The sequence below is a fragment of the Ammospiza caudacuta genome, chromosome 12, assembly GCF_027887145.1.
Source record: "Ammospiza caudacuta isolate bAmmCau1 chromosome 12, bAmmCau1.pri, whole genome shotgun sequence".
In the NCBI taxonomy this organism is placed as follows: domain Eukaryota; kingdom Metazoa; phylum Chordata; class Aves; order Passeriformes; family Passerellidae; genus Ammospiza; species Ammospiza caudacuta.
In genome coordinates this window covers 6,405,543-6,420,103 of record NC_080604.1, presented here as the reverse complement: position 1 = coordinate 6,420,103, position 14,561 = coordinate 6,405,543, and the positions used below count along the sequence as shown (strand labels likewise).

General features: G+C 44.0%; 1 protein-coding gene across 2 annotated transcripts in view; it reads left to right on the top strand.

Moving 5' to 3' along the window:
- The window catches only part of MAPKAPK3 (MAPK activated protein kinase 3), a 52,679-nt gene that overhangs the window by 1,424 nt on the left and 36,694 nt on the right, over positions 1-14,561 (top strand). Inside the window, exons 1-2 of one of the 2 annotated variants that reach the window (XM_058812872.1) lie at positions 4,480-4,512; positions 5,274-5,641. In XM_058812872.1, coding sequence (XP_058668855.1) covers positions 5,399-5,641 — 243 coding nt within the window. In that variant the 5' untranslated portion in view covers positions 4,480-4,512; positions 5,274-5,398. Of the gene's footprint in view, positions 1-4,479; positions 4,513-5,273; positions 5,642-14,561 lie in introns of those variants that run through there. The other variant, XM_058812871.1, reaches the window with a different exon arrangement.

The following is a 14,561-nucleotide window of genomic DNA, read 5'->3' as shown; positions in this document are numbered from 1 at the left end:
TCGAGCAGGACACACCAATTCCTGTAATCGACAACAGGTGGTGCATTTAATGGTGTGGTTTTGATTTCCCAACCGGGTGAGTAACAATGGAGGAGTCTCCAGGGTGTGGGTGAGCTGTGCCATGGATACAGGGACATCTGAGCTGGCTCCATGAGAAGTAGGATGTGCAGAAAGGAATGGGTTTTATTTCAAGCTGTGGAAAAATACCCTGGGTTATTAGAAGGAGCTCAGCATATTTGTGGTCCTGAGGCTTGTGGCACATGGTGACCTAGAAGGTGATGGCACTGTGGCATCTGCTAGGAGTTTTGGTGCTTGATTCAAATGCTGCAAAAATTGTATTGCTGAGTGATCTGGAAGGCCACCCCAGGACTACCAGGTAATGCTGTCATACCCATTAGTTGCAGGATGTTTCAGTGAAAGAGATTAATTTCTTCTGCTCCACTGCAGCATAAAATGAAGCACCATCTCCTGTAGACAGATTAGAAGATTTTTTATACTTTTGATTTATGATTCTTCTGCAAAAAAAAATGTGTCTTTTTTTTCATATCTGCTGAAAGGGAAATGTCCAGCTGGTATCTCTCTGACTCCTCCATCAATAAACTGTGAAGGAACATAGATGGAGCCTCCCAAAACCTTCTCAATGACCAAGACAAGATACCTGTAATAGGGTGTCTGAAGCCAGGCATAAAAAAGCAGCTTTTCTATCCTCGTCTGCATTTCTATAGGAAAATACCTGCTATGTGCTAACATGGAGGAATTAATCTTGAGGAACAAAGTCAGCTACTAGGACAGGCTCTCCACATGGTGAGAGTGGTGTTCTTGAGACTTCTGTTTCCTTAACTAGAAGCTGCTTCATGGCCAGAATTTTAATTCCTCCTGGAAACCATGCTATAATCCCATGGACACAAGGACAGAGGGTGCTGAGACTAAAAGAGAAGTTGTTCTAACAACAAAGCATCAGTAAAGATCATTGCCTATGAAAGAGCTTTATAAACCTGGTTTGTGTCAGCCAGGAGAGAAAAGAGCCAGGCTGTTTGCTGATGAGCTTTTTGAGTTTGGTTTTTTTTTCATGCCTTTTTGATAAGTCTGAGACAGACACCTCCAGAGCAGAGCCAAAAGACAGGCGAAAAAACATGCATATAGTTTGTGTTCCAGACCACTGTGTACATGACAGTCTAAACTGAAGATCCTACAAGAGACTGCTTTTGTTCTTCTTATCAAAATGTTACTCTGTAGAGCTGCCCTTTCTTTCTTTTAATATCACAGCTGCAGTTTCTGAAGAACTTCCTGGGGGATTTAATAAGGTTGTTGCAACCGCCCAACCAGACAAAGCTGTGTCCTCACTTCAACCTGACAGTACAGAGGATTTTCTCTTTGGTGACATCTGTATAATGCATCCCATGAGTGTGGATTTCTCATAAGAGCAGGAAAAAATAGAGAGCTGTTACTCAGACAAAGCAAAGTTTCAGAAAAACAAGTCACTAGTTTTCAGCTGATAATTTCTGTATCACAGCTATTTCCATGAAACATTGCCATCAAAGGGCTGACCACCAAGCAAAGCACTTTTGTATATAAGGAAACTGAGATCCCTGTATCATTCAGGTATCACTCCTCAAGATCTGCCACCCCTCAGAGAACATTTGATGACATCAGCTTTCCTAGCTCTCCAGATTACAGCAAATTCAGTTCCTTTCATTTTTATTGGGAAATGAGACATTTGAAAGTCTGAAATGTCTTTGATCCCAGCTATTGAATTGCTACCGCCCAATAAAAAGACAGTGAAAATACCCAGTGAAACATCCAAAATTAACCTTCTCTGTTACAACAGAGTGGTGCTGTCTGTCTGTAAAGCAGGTATCTGTAATATTGAAGACATGATAAAATCAGGGAGAACATATCCAAACTGTGTGCTGGCTAAAATAAAAAGCTTCACCAGGTTAAGACACTGGTTAGAGGAAAGGGGTTGCTGCCCCTAAGCTCATTGAAAGAAGAGGACCTCGATATTTTCTCCTATAAGCTGTGTTTTATTTTGAGACAAGCAGGCATAACTGAGCTACACCAAATTCTCTTTTGAAATTTAAGTTGCTCTATGTTGTTGCTGTTGGAGACTTCTGGTAAAAGTAGGATTAATGTTTAATTTACAGTGTTGAGGATTTTTGTGAAGATGAAAGAACTTTTGCTGTAGTGGGCTCAGCCTGTAATAGTGCTGTTTTAGGGGTTTTTTTAACTTCAAAAAGCAAACATCAATAAATAAATAAAAACATCTGTTTGAGTGAAAAACATCCCCTGGCTCAAGGAGCTGCAGTGGGCCTGTCAGTGTATTCTCCATCACCATCTCCAGAGGATGCTCATGGAGCTCCACCTGCCATGAGCACCAAGAGAGGCTTCAGGAGCTGCTTTTTATTTTGGGGTCATCCTTGTGTAGAGTGAGGCTGTCTGATACTTGGGCTGATGCTAGAAAGGCTTTTTAGGAGTTTATGGTGGTTGAAATGAGCAGAGGGTTGAAGTAAGGCCTTATTAACCATGATTCACATTGGGTTTTTGCCTGCTTAAACTTACTACTGGTTGCTGGTAAAATGATGAGCTTTGCCAAGAGCGTATCCAGGCAACATCAGGTGGTGAACCCAAACAAGCTTTTCATCCAGTGAGATACTCCTCTGACTTCAAAAATGTGGTTTTTGTTGTCCCTGTTTCTATTGTCCCCGTAACTCTTCTCATCAGGAGATGGCTCATAACTGAGGCATGTAGAACCAACTAATTTCACACATCCTGTCTCATTCCCTCATCTTTCCTCCTTGCTTTCCATGCACAGCTTATTTTTTTAGAAACTCATTCTTGTAATAGTTAGAGTCATAGTTTCTTAATGAAATTCCTTACTTCTGACACACTATAGAAAATAGCAACCCCTTCAGTAGACATCTGCTTGGAATTTTTACAACATTTAATATTTCTTAGAATAGAGCCATAAATCACCTTCTACCAGCTTCAATGTGCTAGTCAGTGTAACTCCTGCCTGCTTTGGGCAGCCGTGGGCTTTTGGGTGAGAGTTACATGGAAAAATCCAAAGCAGGGCCAGGAATGGGAGCTACAGATAGGTGTGAGCAAGTATGGTTTTCAAAATAAAAAATGCAGAAGAGAGTGGAGAGATTTAGGAGTTTTCTGAAGGGTCTGGCCCCCAGTGACTGAGTGCAGAGAAGAGAACTAATAGTTACCTGTTGCAAAGAGAAGGAAGTTACCATCCAGGACAAACAGAAAAGCAGAGACAGGGAGAAGGCATGGGAAGGAAAATCAGAGCAAGCTGGTGACAGCAGAACGATGTTATTGAAGGTTTGCAACCTGGGAGCTCACAGTTACAGATACATTTCTCTGAGACTACCACAGTGGGAGGTGATGCAGACTAAGACGGCTGACAGCTAAACCTGAAAAGATTGGAAATAGCTGTTTTCCTCAGGGATTTGATTAGCCCAGAATAAGTGAACTGAATCAGGGGGCCAGGCCCTCCAGCAACTGAAGTGCTGAAAGCCTGGAAGGGAAACCTGAGGCAGAATAGCTGTAGCATCACATCACATGGTGATGTACTGCAGATCTGCATCCTGCTAAGTTGAACTACTTTTTATTCCTTGGGGAAAGGGCTCATTAGTCCTTTTAATTATTTTCCTATCTGCTAGAACTCCAGATGCTATTATGTTACGTAAAATGACAAATGTATTTTTAACTTGTAAAGCATGTGAACTTTAAGCTCCTTCCAGTGATACGAATACAGCTCCATTTCGATGCATGACTCATCTTCACATGTAGGGAAAAAAGCTCAGCATTTCACATCCCTGGAACCACACTCTGTGCACCACTGATGAGCGACAGTTGCTGTGGGAACCATCTCTTTTAGTATCCTGACTGTGCATCCGAAAGCGCCGAGAAACACTGACCGCGTCTTTGGTCGCGTTCAGTGACTGCATTAAGTGAGAGCAGCCTTCCGGTAGCCAAGCGCCTGAAGGATCACTGCCCGCTATCTCATCTCCCTGTAAAAGCCCGTTTAACACAGGGTTCGGAGCGAGCGTGGCGATTCTCCCTTCCCCGAGGAGCCATCGGGGGAAGGGCCGGCGGTGCCACCGCGCGGGCGCGCTGCGGTACCAGCCCGGAGCCGCCGCCGCCGCTGCAGCCTCATTTCCCCCCTCTAGCAGGGCCGTTTACCCCAATAAATTAATATCGTGCGGTAAATCGCCGCCCTAGATCACCTTAAAACCACCGCAGGGGTTGTTCCCCACCAGGGTTGTCCAGGAGAGCCCGAGCAGTGGAAGCTGAACACGAGGCAGCTCCCGCTCCCCTCTCGGGCCCGGCCCAGTCCGGGCCGCTTGTCGGGGCTCGGGCCGGTCCCGCCGCCGGCAGCCCGGCGCGGCTCGGGGCGGGAAGGCGGCGCGCACCTGCCCGGAGCGGCGGGGCGGACCCAGGCAGAGCCCGCCTTCCCCGAGCCGCTCCGGGAAGCCTCGGCTAGGGCCGCGCCGCCACAGGCAGGTAATGGAGCTCCGGCGTGGAGCTGCCCCCGCCCGGCTCCCGCCGCCGCCGCCCCCCGCTCTCCCGGCTTCGCCTCAGGGCTTTCCCGCCCTGCGCCGCCGCCTCAGCGCGGGGGCCTGAGCGAGCGGCCCCTCCGCTCCTGGTAACGGCGCTGCTGGCACCGGCACCCGGCCCGGGGATTCCCCTCAGGTCCCCAGCGGGACCCTCCCGGCTTTGGGAGCCACGCCATGGCATCTCCACGGACTGCAGTTTCTGGGAGGTTTGGAGGTCCCTGCCCCTAGCATGGGGACCCGGGCAATTAAAGCGCAGTCCCAGAGTTCGGTGCCTCCTCAGGCAGTGCCTCTCTGGGGTTCAGTCCAGGTATTCGTGGTTCTCTTGCGCAATTTGGGAGTGTCGGGATGAGGCAGGGGACCCTTGTGAGGATTTCTATATGAAACGTTGAGGCAACAAGTGGTTGATGAGGGTTGTTGAGCTCGAAGCCTTGTTCTGTTGTACAGACCTTAGCTGTGGTGTTAGTCCAAGACCCAGCAGTTACTCAGTAACTTTTTGTTGCAGTAGAAGCAGTGATTTATACCTGCAGCCTGAGAGCTGTGTGTACTGAACTGGGGTGACAGGTCTGTAAAGCTCAGGTGTGCTTTCCTGAGGTGACCCTTCACTTGTGTTCTCTCTGGCACCTGGTCATCTTGTTAAGAGAATAGCGGTCAGGTGGGACAATAGTTAGTTGATATCAATTACTAACATGTGTTTACATTTTTACTCAGGACTAAATGGCGAGCAAATGGACTGCCTGAAGCACTGGGTTTGATTGCTTTAGAGAACGGGCTCTGCTGAAGGTACCCGACAGATTCCTGTGGGGTATCTCTGTCATCCCAGAGTCTTCCCTGATATGGAACAAAGTGAAGGTGAACAGGAATCCCAGGCAGAAAGTCTCGCGGAGAGCAAGAGCAGTGTGGAGAGCAAGAGCAGCGTGAAATCCTTGCCTGGGGGAACAGCCCATGTCAAACTAGAGATAAAAAAACATGCAGTTACAGACGACTACAAACTCTCCAAACGTGTGCTAGGGTTAGGAATCAATGGCAAGGTACTGGAGTGTTTCAACAAGCAGACAGGCCAGAAATGTGCTTTGAAGGTATGTGTGTTTTGTCTTTTTTTCCTTATTTATGGTTTGGAGGCCAAAGTTCATTCCCTGTAAAAGCTACTTGTTCTGTGCTTACCTTTCTCAAAGAGTGATGTGTGAAGAATCTGAATATGTGGAAACATTTGCTATCACAACACTGGAGTCCCAGCTTGAGTCTTTTCCAGAATATTCTGTGTAGTTTCCAGAATAACGTTATCAGCTGTGAAATTCTTGTGTTCATATTTAAAAGACAAGAAAGCGGGGGAGAGAACCGTGTCTTGGTGTGTTCTGGGAGAAAACTTGTTAGATTTTGAATGAACATATTATGCAATACTCAACAAAGGAAACTATTTTGGATCTTGTGCAGTGAATAGGCCTAAGCTGTGAAATACTTAAATGTTCATTGATCTTCAGTCTTTCCTCTGTATGAAGATTTTTCTTAAGGAGCACTTCTAGTTGTTAATTTATATTCCTCCTTTATTTTTGTGATCAATTTACCAAAGGCTATTTCCTGGGAAAGCACTGATTACACCAGGATGGCAAGTGAGTTTAGTAGATATTTATGGTGGTAAGTACCACTTAAATAAATGGAGCAATAACCATTCATTAGAGAGCATAAAGCTTACTTGCCTTTTGTTCTGCAGCTTTTAAACTTGAAAATTTCCTTGGTGCTCTTAAACCACATTATTGGGAAAAAAACCAGCCTAAATGAGAACCAGGATGGTTCAGTACCAGAAGACTAAAAGCAGCTGAAATAATTGTCATGAGAATTATTATGGATGTTACAGATTCCTTGCTGGTGTTAATCTGGTGGGTCCAGGAGGCTCTCAGGTATCCTTCCTGTCCCTATTCACACTCCATGTCTGCTGGGAGCAGAGTGGATCTGCCAGGGGTCAGCTGGAGGCTCTACCAAAGCCTGAGGATGGTCTTTACCAAACAGAACTTTGCATTGTGATAGAGAAGCCTGGAAATACCTGGCAGCTTTGGGTACTGGAAAAAAAATTAATAGAGGAGCTAGAAAAGCTTATAGTACAATAATTTGCTGATTAATTCACGTGTTTCCAACACTCTGATGGAGTTTATCACACTCTTTTGTATTAGCTTCACATAGCTGACTGACAGAAGTTTATCATAGGGAAACTGGAGGTTTTGACAACAGACTGCAGGTCCTGGGGTTTGCACCTGCCATGGGGAGTGTCACATCTTTGTGTCTCTGAGATGATCCATTAATCAGGTCCTTCTGCAGTGCTAGCAACATTAATTTCTAAACTTAGCATACTGTGATGAAGGATCATAGTTAATGCTGAAGCTGATCTGCTGTTTCTGAAGAGTTCAGTGGCTTTGTTGCTGGTTAGAGATCATTCACACTTCAAAGGGTTTGCAGTCATAAGGGCTGGAAGCATTTTAAAATAGAAGTTGCCTTTCCAGAGGGCAATCCAGTAGCAACAAGTATGTTCCAGAGCAAATTTTGTACCTCTGGAATGAAGTAGCAAACATATTCCAATGTATATTAGCACCTGAAACTATTTTTTTTTTTTTAGCCCTCAGAGTTGGGGAGAGAGAGAAGAGAATGGAAATTGCTGTGCCCTGATAGAATGTCTTCTGCTTGATGGGTTGGAGGAACCTATTGGTGGAGTCTCTAATACCTGTTTATGTTTAGCACTGATTGAGTGGGCTGATTTTTCAGAACTTTTAATATACATTAAGGACCAAAGTTCCACTTCTCCAGTCATTTCAGGTCAGCAATAGCTGATGGATCACTGACCTTACCCTGTAAATGTGTTTGTCATCCTGTTTCCCATCCAGCTGTGCAATGTGTGCACTTTTCTTCTGAACAGGGCAGAAGCATGGCAGCAATATTAAGATGTTTATAAGTTCTCTAGGGAGTTTGAATGGCAGATAATAGTTTGCTGCTTGCATGTGTGCATTTCTCATCATTATGGGTTTAAGTGCTGAATAAAAAGTTAAACATGCAATTAAGTAAAACTGCCAGCAGCCCAGAGAGAATCCTCTGCTCTCTGCAAAGATGGTCTGGTGAGGAGATTATCCAACAAGGAGGGATAAAAACTCTGCTTGGTTAATTTGCAAGAATAGAAACATCTTTTCCCAGCCCTGAAGATATTTGCAAGGATGAAAATATTCATAGGAAGTTTTTCCTTTGTTTCTTGTGAAACCTGAACTGGGCCACACAAGTCTCAAACCTGCTCCAGATGACAGTTCAGAGCAAATCATCCAGTCAAAGCAGTTATGTAAAAGGAACAAGAAGCTTAGGAAAAAATACTCAGAAACAGCTTCACAGCAGAATTCTCTGTGTAGGGACAACAGGGCCTTGCCACTGCTCGTTCTTCTCAGGTGTGATGGCAGGGTTATCATTCACTTACAGGAATAGAAAGTGAGACTGATGAAGCTGTTACAGAGCAAACCCAACTGGTATGACAGGTAAAGAGAAATGGAAAGACTGAGTTGCAAGTTGAACATGAAAAAAAGGGATGCTGGATGGATTTTTTTCTGGAGGTTGCTTGCACATATCCATTGAGATTTATGTATATTTGTGGACAAATACTTCAGGCATGAGAGTGCTTGCTGTAACCTGCTCCTGGGAAAGGAAGAACTTCCCTCCTGCTGCTGAAGATAAAGTGTAATAGGCTGTTCTCCTTTACATCAAACTTGCCCATTAAAGCAGCTCCTGACTGGGCAGATCACACTGCTTTCTGCCTGCAGGATTTCTTTTAAATGAGAACAGAGCCAGCACAGCCAGGGTCTGGATAGAAATTACTCAATGGAAGGAATTTTAGCAGGGGTACTCAAGAGGAAAGGGTTTGAACAGGCAAAAATATTAATTCCCAGAGCCATACATCAATCAAGCACTCCATGCTGGAATTGGGAGGTCCCTGTTGTTGTTGTTGTTAGTCCATATCTATAATTGGAACAGGTTAGAATTTCATTAATCATTTTGGAGTGGGAAAACACAAGACATCCTTTTGGAGATACTGCAGGGTTTTGGTTATTTTCCTAAAATACTGTGTGGCTTAGTTTACTCTGCTTGGCGTTGTGATTTGCTGCCCAGTTTACAATGTGCTGTCAGCTTTGTTTCTCTTAAATTGAAATGCCACAGGCATTGCTGTCCTGCTCCAGAAAATCTCATCTGGTTTCTCACTTAGACACATAATGACATTTTGGCTGAGCAGCACTGTTTCCAAATAGTGAGAACACGAGGATTTAGAAAAGCAGAAGCATAAACAAAACTGCTGTGCAGGACTGTGGCCTTCTAGAAGGCAGCTATGCTTTGGTCTCTGCCTCCCTTACAAATAGAAAAGCTTCTCAGATCTCTTTCCATAGTTGGTCCAGAAATAGCTGTCAAGTGAAGTCTAGTCACTCTTCTATTTTTATCTCCTCTCTGCCAGCCTGCCCCCTTCTGTTCACTTTACCTTTTGAGGCTTTAGGGCAAGTTTAACCTCCACTTCTTTAACACTGACATCTGCCCCAGTGTTCTCTGCTGGTGTTTGCACTCCTCACTGTTTTTAGGGAGAGGAGGAAACCAAAATAGTTGCTTACCTGTGAGGATAAATGTGAACTCCTGGGACTTGCCTTCCATGAAAAAAATCCCAACCTAAAGCTCCTTGTTCTTTCTTTCCTTCTCCCTCATTTCCTTTTTGGCACAAATTCCTGCTAAGTGGTGTCAAAATAATACTGTCATGTATTTGATGATCTCCTTTGTTTTGTGGAAAATGGTAGGAAGGGCTCAGAGCTGGAATTAAGAAATAATAAGAATAGAGAGAACAGAGAGGTAGGGAGCCTCCTGCAGGGTATTGGGGCTTCTCTGCACCTGTAGCTTCATGATTTTGGTGGATGTTTCAGGATATAAAAACAGTGTTAGACATCATTGCCATACTATTTATCTTCAGTAAAGAGGTGGTGCTTTTTTCTAGAAGAAAAGGAAGGACAGTTCAGGCATAGCCACAAAACAAAGACCCTTGGAATTTCAGGAAACTTTGGTTATGGGTGCATTGGCACTTTGGGGATGGGTAACTCCTGAGTAGCAGTGGTAAAATGCTTCCCCCTAAGCACTGGGCACATGCCCTGTGTGCTGCAGATCCTCCAGCCACCCAGCACTTCAGGCTCAGGTGGAGGGTGTATGAATGGACCTGCTACTTCATGGAATTGCTTAGGTTGGTAAAAAGCCTTAAAGATCAAGTGCAACCATTAACCCAGCACTTCCAAGCCCATCACTGAACCATGTCCCCAAGTACCACATGTACACACAGACCTTATCCTCTGGAATAAATAGTGAGATAAAGCATCCCCTGCCTCATGGAAAATGTGTTGTGCTGCTCTGTGCCAGCAGAAAAGTGACTGTAACTTGCTGATTTGAAGACAAATAGGCATAGCCCAAATGTTAAATAAAGCAAAAAGCAAACACAAAATTGAGCACCCTCCTTGCCTTTTAGGTATGAAGAATATTTAGTGAACGATAGAAATAATTGTAGAGTAGGAGTCTCTGCTGCTATGCATAAGAGTGTTAGCACAACTTTCTTCTCAGAAGGAAATAAAACAGATAATGGAGAAAAAAATTTTTAAAATAAGTCCTTCCCAAAATTATTCTTGGGACCTGCACATAGGACTATCTAGAGAATGTTGTTCTGCTTTCCATAGGTGAGTTGCTGTGGACAGACACAGGCATTCTGCCTCAGTTTGATTTAGTCTTGAGCTATGTTTCTGTCTCCCACTCAATTTTAATGTTTCTGATTACATTAAATAGTTCTGCAAAAGCTATTATTGGGATAGTCTGTTTCCAGTTAGTTTACCCTGGAGCTAGGTCATGATTGCTCACACACAGGAGCCTGTACAGTCCAAAGTATTTGTTTTGCAAATTATCTAAATAGCTGGTGCTTGTAAAATACCCTGCTTGCTGCCCGAAGTAAGATAATGACCAAGGAAAATAATGCAGCAGTGGAGAAAGCACTGCACACAGTGAAAGTGAAGGTTATTTTAGGCTGATGATTGCTTGTAGAATAGGAAATGTTACCAATCTTCTGAGATGCTGCAGATTGCATTTTTAGAAGAGAATTATGCCAGATTAGGAATGAAACATTTCAACATTTTTGGCATAAGGAAGAATAACGGTGTGCTAAGCTTAGAACTGTGATGACAGTTTGGGGAACCAAGTGTAACAGGCTTTATCCAGGGTGAAGCAGCTCTTCTGGAATGATTGTGTGTTTCTGGAGGCAATCAGCACTTCCTAGTGAAGTGTTCTGTAGTTCTCTCTTACCTACCATGTTCCCTGCAGAGGGTTTATGCTGGTTTATCTCATGCTACAGTAAATCCAGTGTCAGTAACACAGCTTGGTCTGAGTAACAAAGTCTGGGGGCTGTGCTGTAGATCAAAGCTGGATACAGCATAGAATAAATAGGAGTTCAGAAGAGTTCCAGTGAAATGGCAGCCCTGTCTACACAGAGTGCCTAAAATATGGATAGCATCAGACTGGTCCTTGAATTTTATCCTTCAGTGCCAATCTTGGTGACTATTATGTAAATATGCATAAAATACCTAAAATAACTTCCAGTCGATTAAAAAGTGGGTCGTTTCTACTGCTACAAGAATTGTTTTTAAACCAGTGAGTCATTCAAGACCAGAGTCTTTGAGCACTTTGTACTTATTGGGGCCAGACTGGCACCTTTCAAAGTGTCAGTTGGACTAGTTAATTTTTAAAAAAAGAGGACTTATCCATTTACTTTGAAGATCTGACATTCTCGACTGGTCTACTCTTTATTTGAAATATAGCAAATAATTAAAAAAATTAAAATGCGGGCTCAGTCTGAAATAATGGAACCATATGTAATAAATTTATTTTATTCAATGGCAATTAATTAAGCCTAAGAAGCAGAAACAGAAAGCCAAATGCTATAAACCATTAAGTCATCTTGAAAAAGCAGAACTATGTTGCTGCTACTTTGCACCTCTCTGTTCTCCCCCGGTCTCTCAGCAAGCCGACACACGTTACAGCCTGACTCGCACGGCAACAAAGCTGGGGAAGATGAAGGCGTGTTCCCCGCCTTGCCGGGTTCAAAGAGCCGATAAAGCTCCAGATAAGTGCCTGACTCAGCTGCGGGGAGGGTGCTGAAAGCAGAGCACGTGTGTGCCTCGGTCAGACACCGCTGATCGCCGACACCCTCCTCGCACTAGAGGGCTCCTCTCTGTCTGCCCCTCCTCGCTCTAGAGTATAAATCCTCTGTGCCATTTAACCAAAGGAAACCTCGCTGATTTGTGCTAGTGGGAGTCTCGTTGCAGGTAACTGGATTTTGCAAATCAGCTTAAGTGTAAAGGAGCAAGATGCACGAATTTTAAACTTAATTTGCAACACAAGTGTACTTCAGGTGTATTTACTTATGGTCATATCATGTAGATAGATTCCCAGATTGGAAAAACCTGATAACATTTGGGAAGAATCAGCTCCACACCTGAATGTCAAGGCTCACACACATCCCTTTCTCCTTAGTGTATTTTCCTCTGTCTGTGGTAGCACCCTGTGTTAAAAGTGGCCTGGCTTGAGAATGAATGGCTTCCTGTTGTCGTTTGTGCCAGTTCAGTTTCAGCAGAAAGCACAGTTTATGTTCCTGCTGTGATAAATTCATGGGAAGCACAGAGAAAGAAGGTGTCACTGTTATTGGGAGCAAGAGGCAATGCAAATTTGAGGGAGTAGATTAATATCTTGCCTATGAAGTGTTCTGTTCTAATGCCTTCACTGTATACAGTGATTCATTTTTTTCTTTTAAAAAATGATACAGTCTTTGATTTATTTACACCATCATGCAGCATTTTGCATCCCTAAATAGTTTTGCAGTTGATCTTTGCTGAACCCTGAAGAATTTCCCATTTCTCATATGACCTGAATTTGTTTCCCTGTTTTGCTTTTCCATGATAAATGTGTTTTTAGAACAGCAGACTTTAGGATGGTGTGTAATATTCTATTGCCAACAGTACAGTTGTCTGCAGAGCTTTATGTGTTTTATGTCTTTTGGCCCTGCAGGGTTGTGTGCAGTCCGTGTGGCTCTTGCACTCTCCGAAGACACAGCGACACCGAAGGGAAGGGAAGGGATGTGGCCAGTGCTGGAGCTGGGCAGTAGCTGCCCTGCTTAACTAATGGGAAACCGTGAGAACTCCTTTCCATCAGCAGCAGTGAAAGCTGGTGGTGTGGTCTGTGTGGATTAGGGTGTATGAACTGCAGGGATTGTGGTATTTTACACAGACTTCCTAAGCACTTAAGATGATTCAAAGCTCCGTAAATGAGATTAAGCTGTAACGCTGCAGCATTTTAATACCTTGGCAGTGAAGGGGAGAGGATTCTTGCTCAGCATGTAAATCATGAGTGACCTCCCAGTTCCTGAATCTTTGTGATACCTGGCACTTTGCACTGGAGCTTTCATGGCCTGTATTAAGAAAAAACTCAAATATTAGATTTGTACAAAAGTTAACTTTTCTTTCAGAGAAGTTTGCCTCCTGAATTTGTTTTAAAAAACCCTCCAAACCCAAACAAATCACTCTGAGTGTGCCATCTTTATGAGTAATTTCAGATAATCTGGATAAGGAGCCAGTCTTTTTAAAGTTGCACTGTGCACAGATCTTAAGTCTTGCCAGTTCAAACTCTGGCTCCTGTCCATGGGCTTTTTCCCAGGATTTTTTTTCTTAAATACTCTCTTAAAGACGCTGGCATTCCAAGTAACAGGCCCTAAAGCAGCTCCTGGGATCTGAGTCAACAAAGGCTGAGGACAGATTTATTGAGACTGTTGTAAGGAGAGAAATCAGAGAAAAATTTGATTGTTTATGGGATTTTTGGATGGCATTTCTGAGATATATAAATGGTTTGGGAATGGCAGGGTGTGGAGCACTCGTGATCTCTGGCCAGGCCTGGCTTGTGCTGAGGTTTTGGCTGGGTGTTTTGCCCAGGTGTGAGTCAGCCTGGGCTGCTTTGTGCCAGCCTTGCCTTCTGTTGTACTGCGGGTGGGGCTGGGTGGGGTTTTGTTTTCAAACGAGGGCAGTTTCAAACTGGATAAGGAGCAGCTGCCTCACACACCTGTGTTCTGTGTTGGACTCCTGTGTACTCCTTAGCCCAGAATCTAACATATATTCAGGGATGAAATGTCCTTAAAATCCCTTTCCAGTGACACAAGGCCTGACATTTGCCAGTGTCATCCTTGCTGTTGTTCTAACTCTGAGAAATACTCCCCTTTACTTCCTTAATTTTTAACCAAAATTGTATTTATTTTTCGTGTAAAGGATTAATTTCTCTCAGGGCCTTATTGCATTTTCCCACATGTTGCTTTGAGTCAATGTGGCTTTGTCAGAGGCAGTCTGGTTTCCACAGCAACGAGTTGTTAGCACCAAAGATGTCAGAGATCCGAGGTAGGGAGGGGAGGGCGCTGCATTTTCTGGCTCAGCTGCTGTGCCACCGTACCGGCCTTGCTGCAGCCACGCTACAGCACAACGTCCCCATTGTCTTGGTGAAGAGTAAAAGCCTTTCATTTTGTTCTGCTCTTCCCTTTCCAATCAATTTACAGTCAAAATTTGACATTTGGGAGGTAGATGGGGCTTGGTGGTTCCTTGATGCTTTGAAGCTTCCTGTTCTTTCAAGCCTCTGTTGTAAGGGCGCTGCTGTGTCCTCTGCTTTTTAAGGAGTTTTTCTGTGAACAGAATAGAGATTTTGCATACATCCAAACCCTGTAGCAGTAAGTTTGTGATAAAGGGGAGCAGAGCACTATTCTTTCTGACCCATGTTCAATGTCTGTGTGTGAATGATAACGCAGAAAATTGTCAATCCTTTCACCTTGCCCAGTAATGTGAAACCTGCTCCAATTAAACCTGCTTGGTTGTGTTTTCCAAGGCACCCATTTCCTTAGGGTGGGAACTGAGCCTTGCTGCTATTGACCTGGGAATA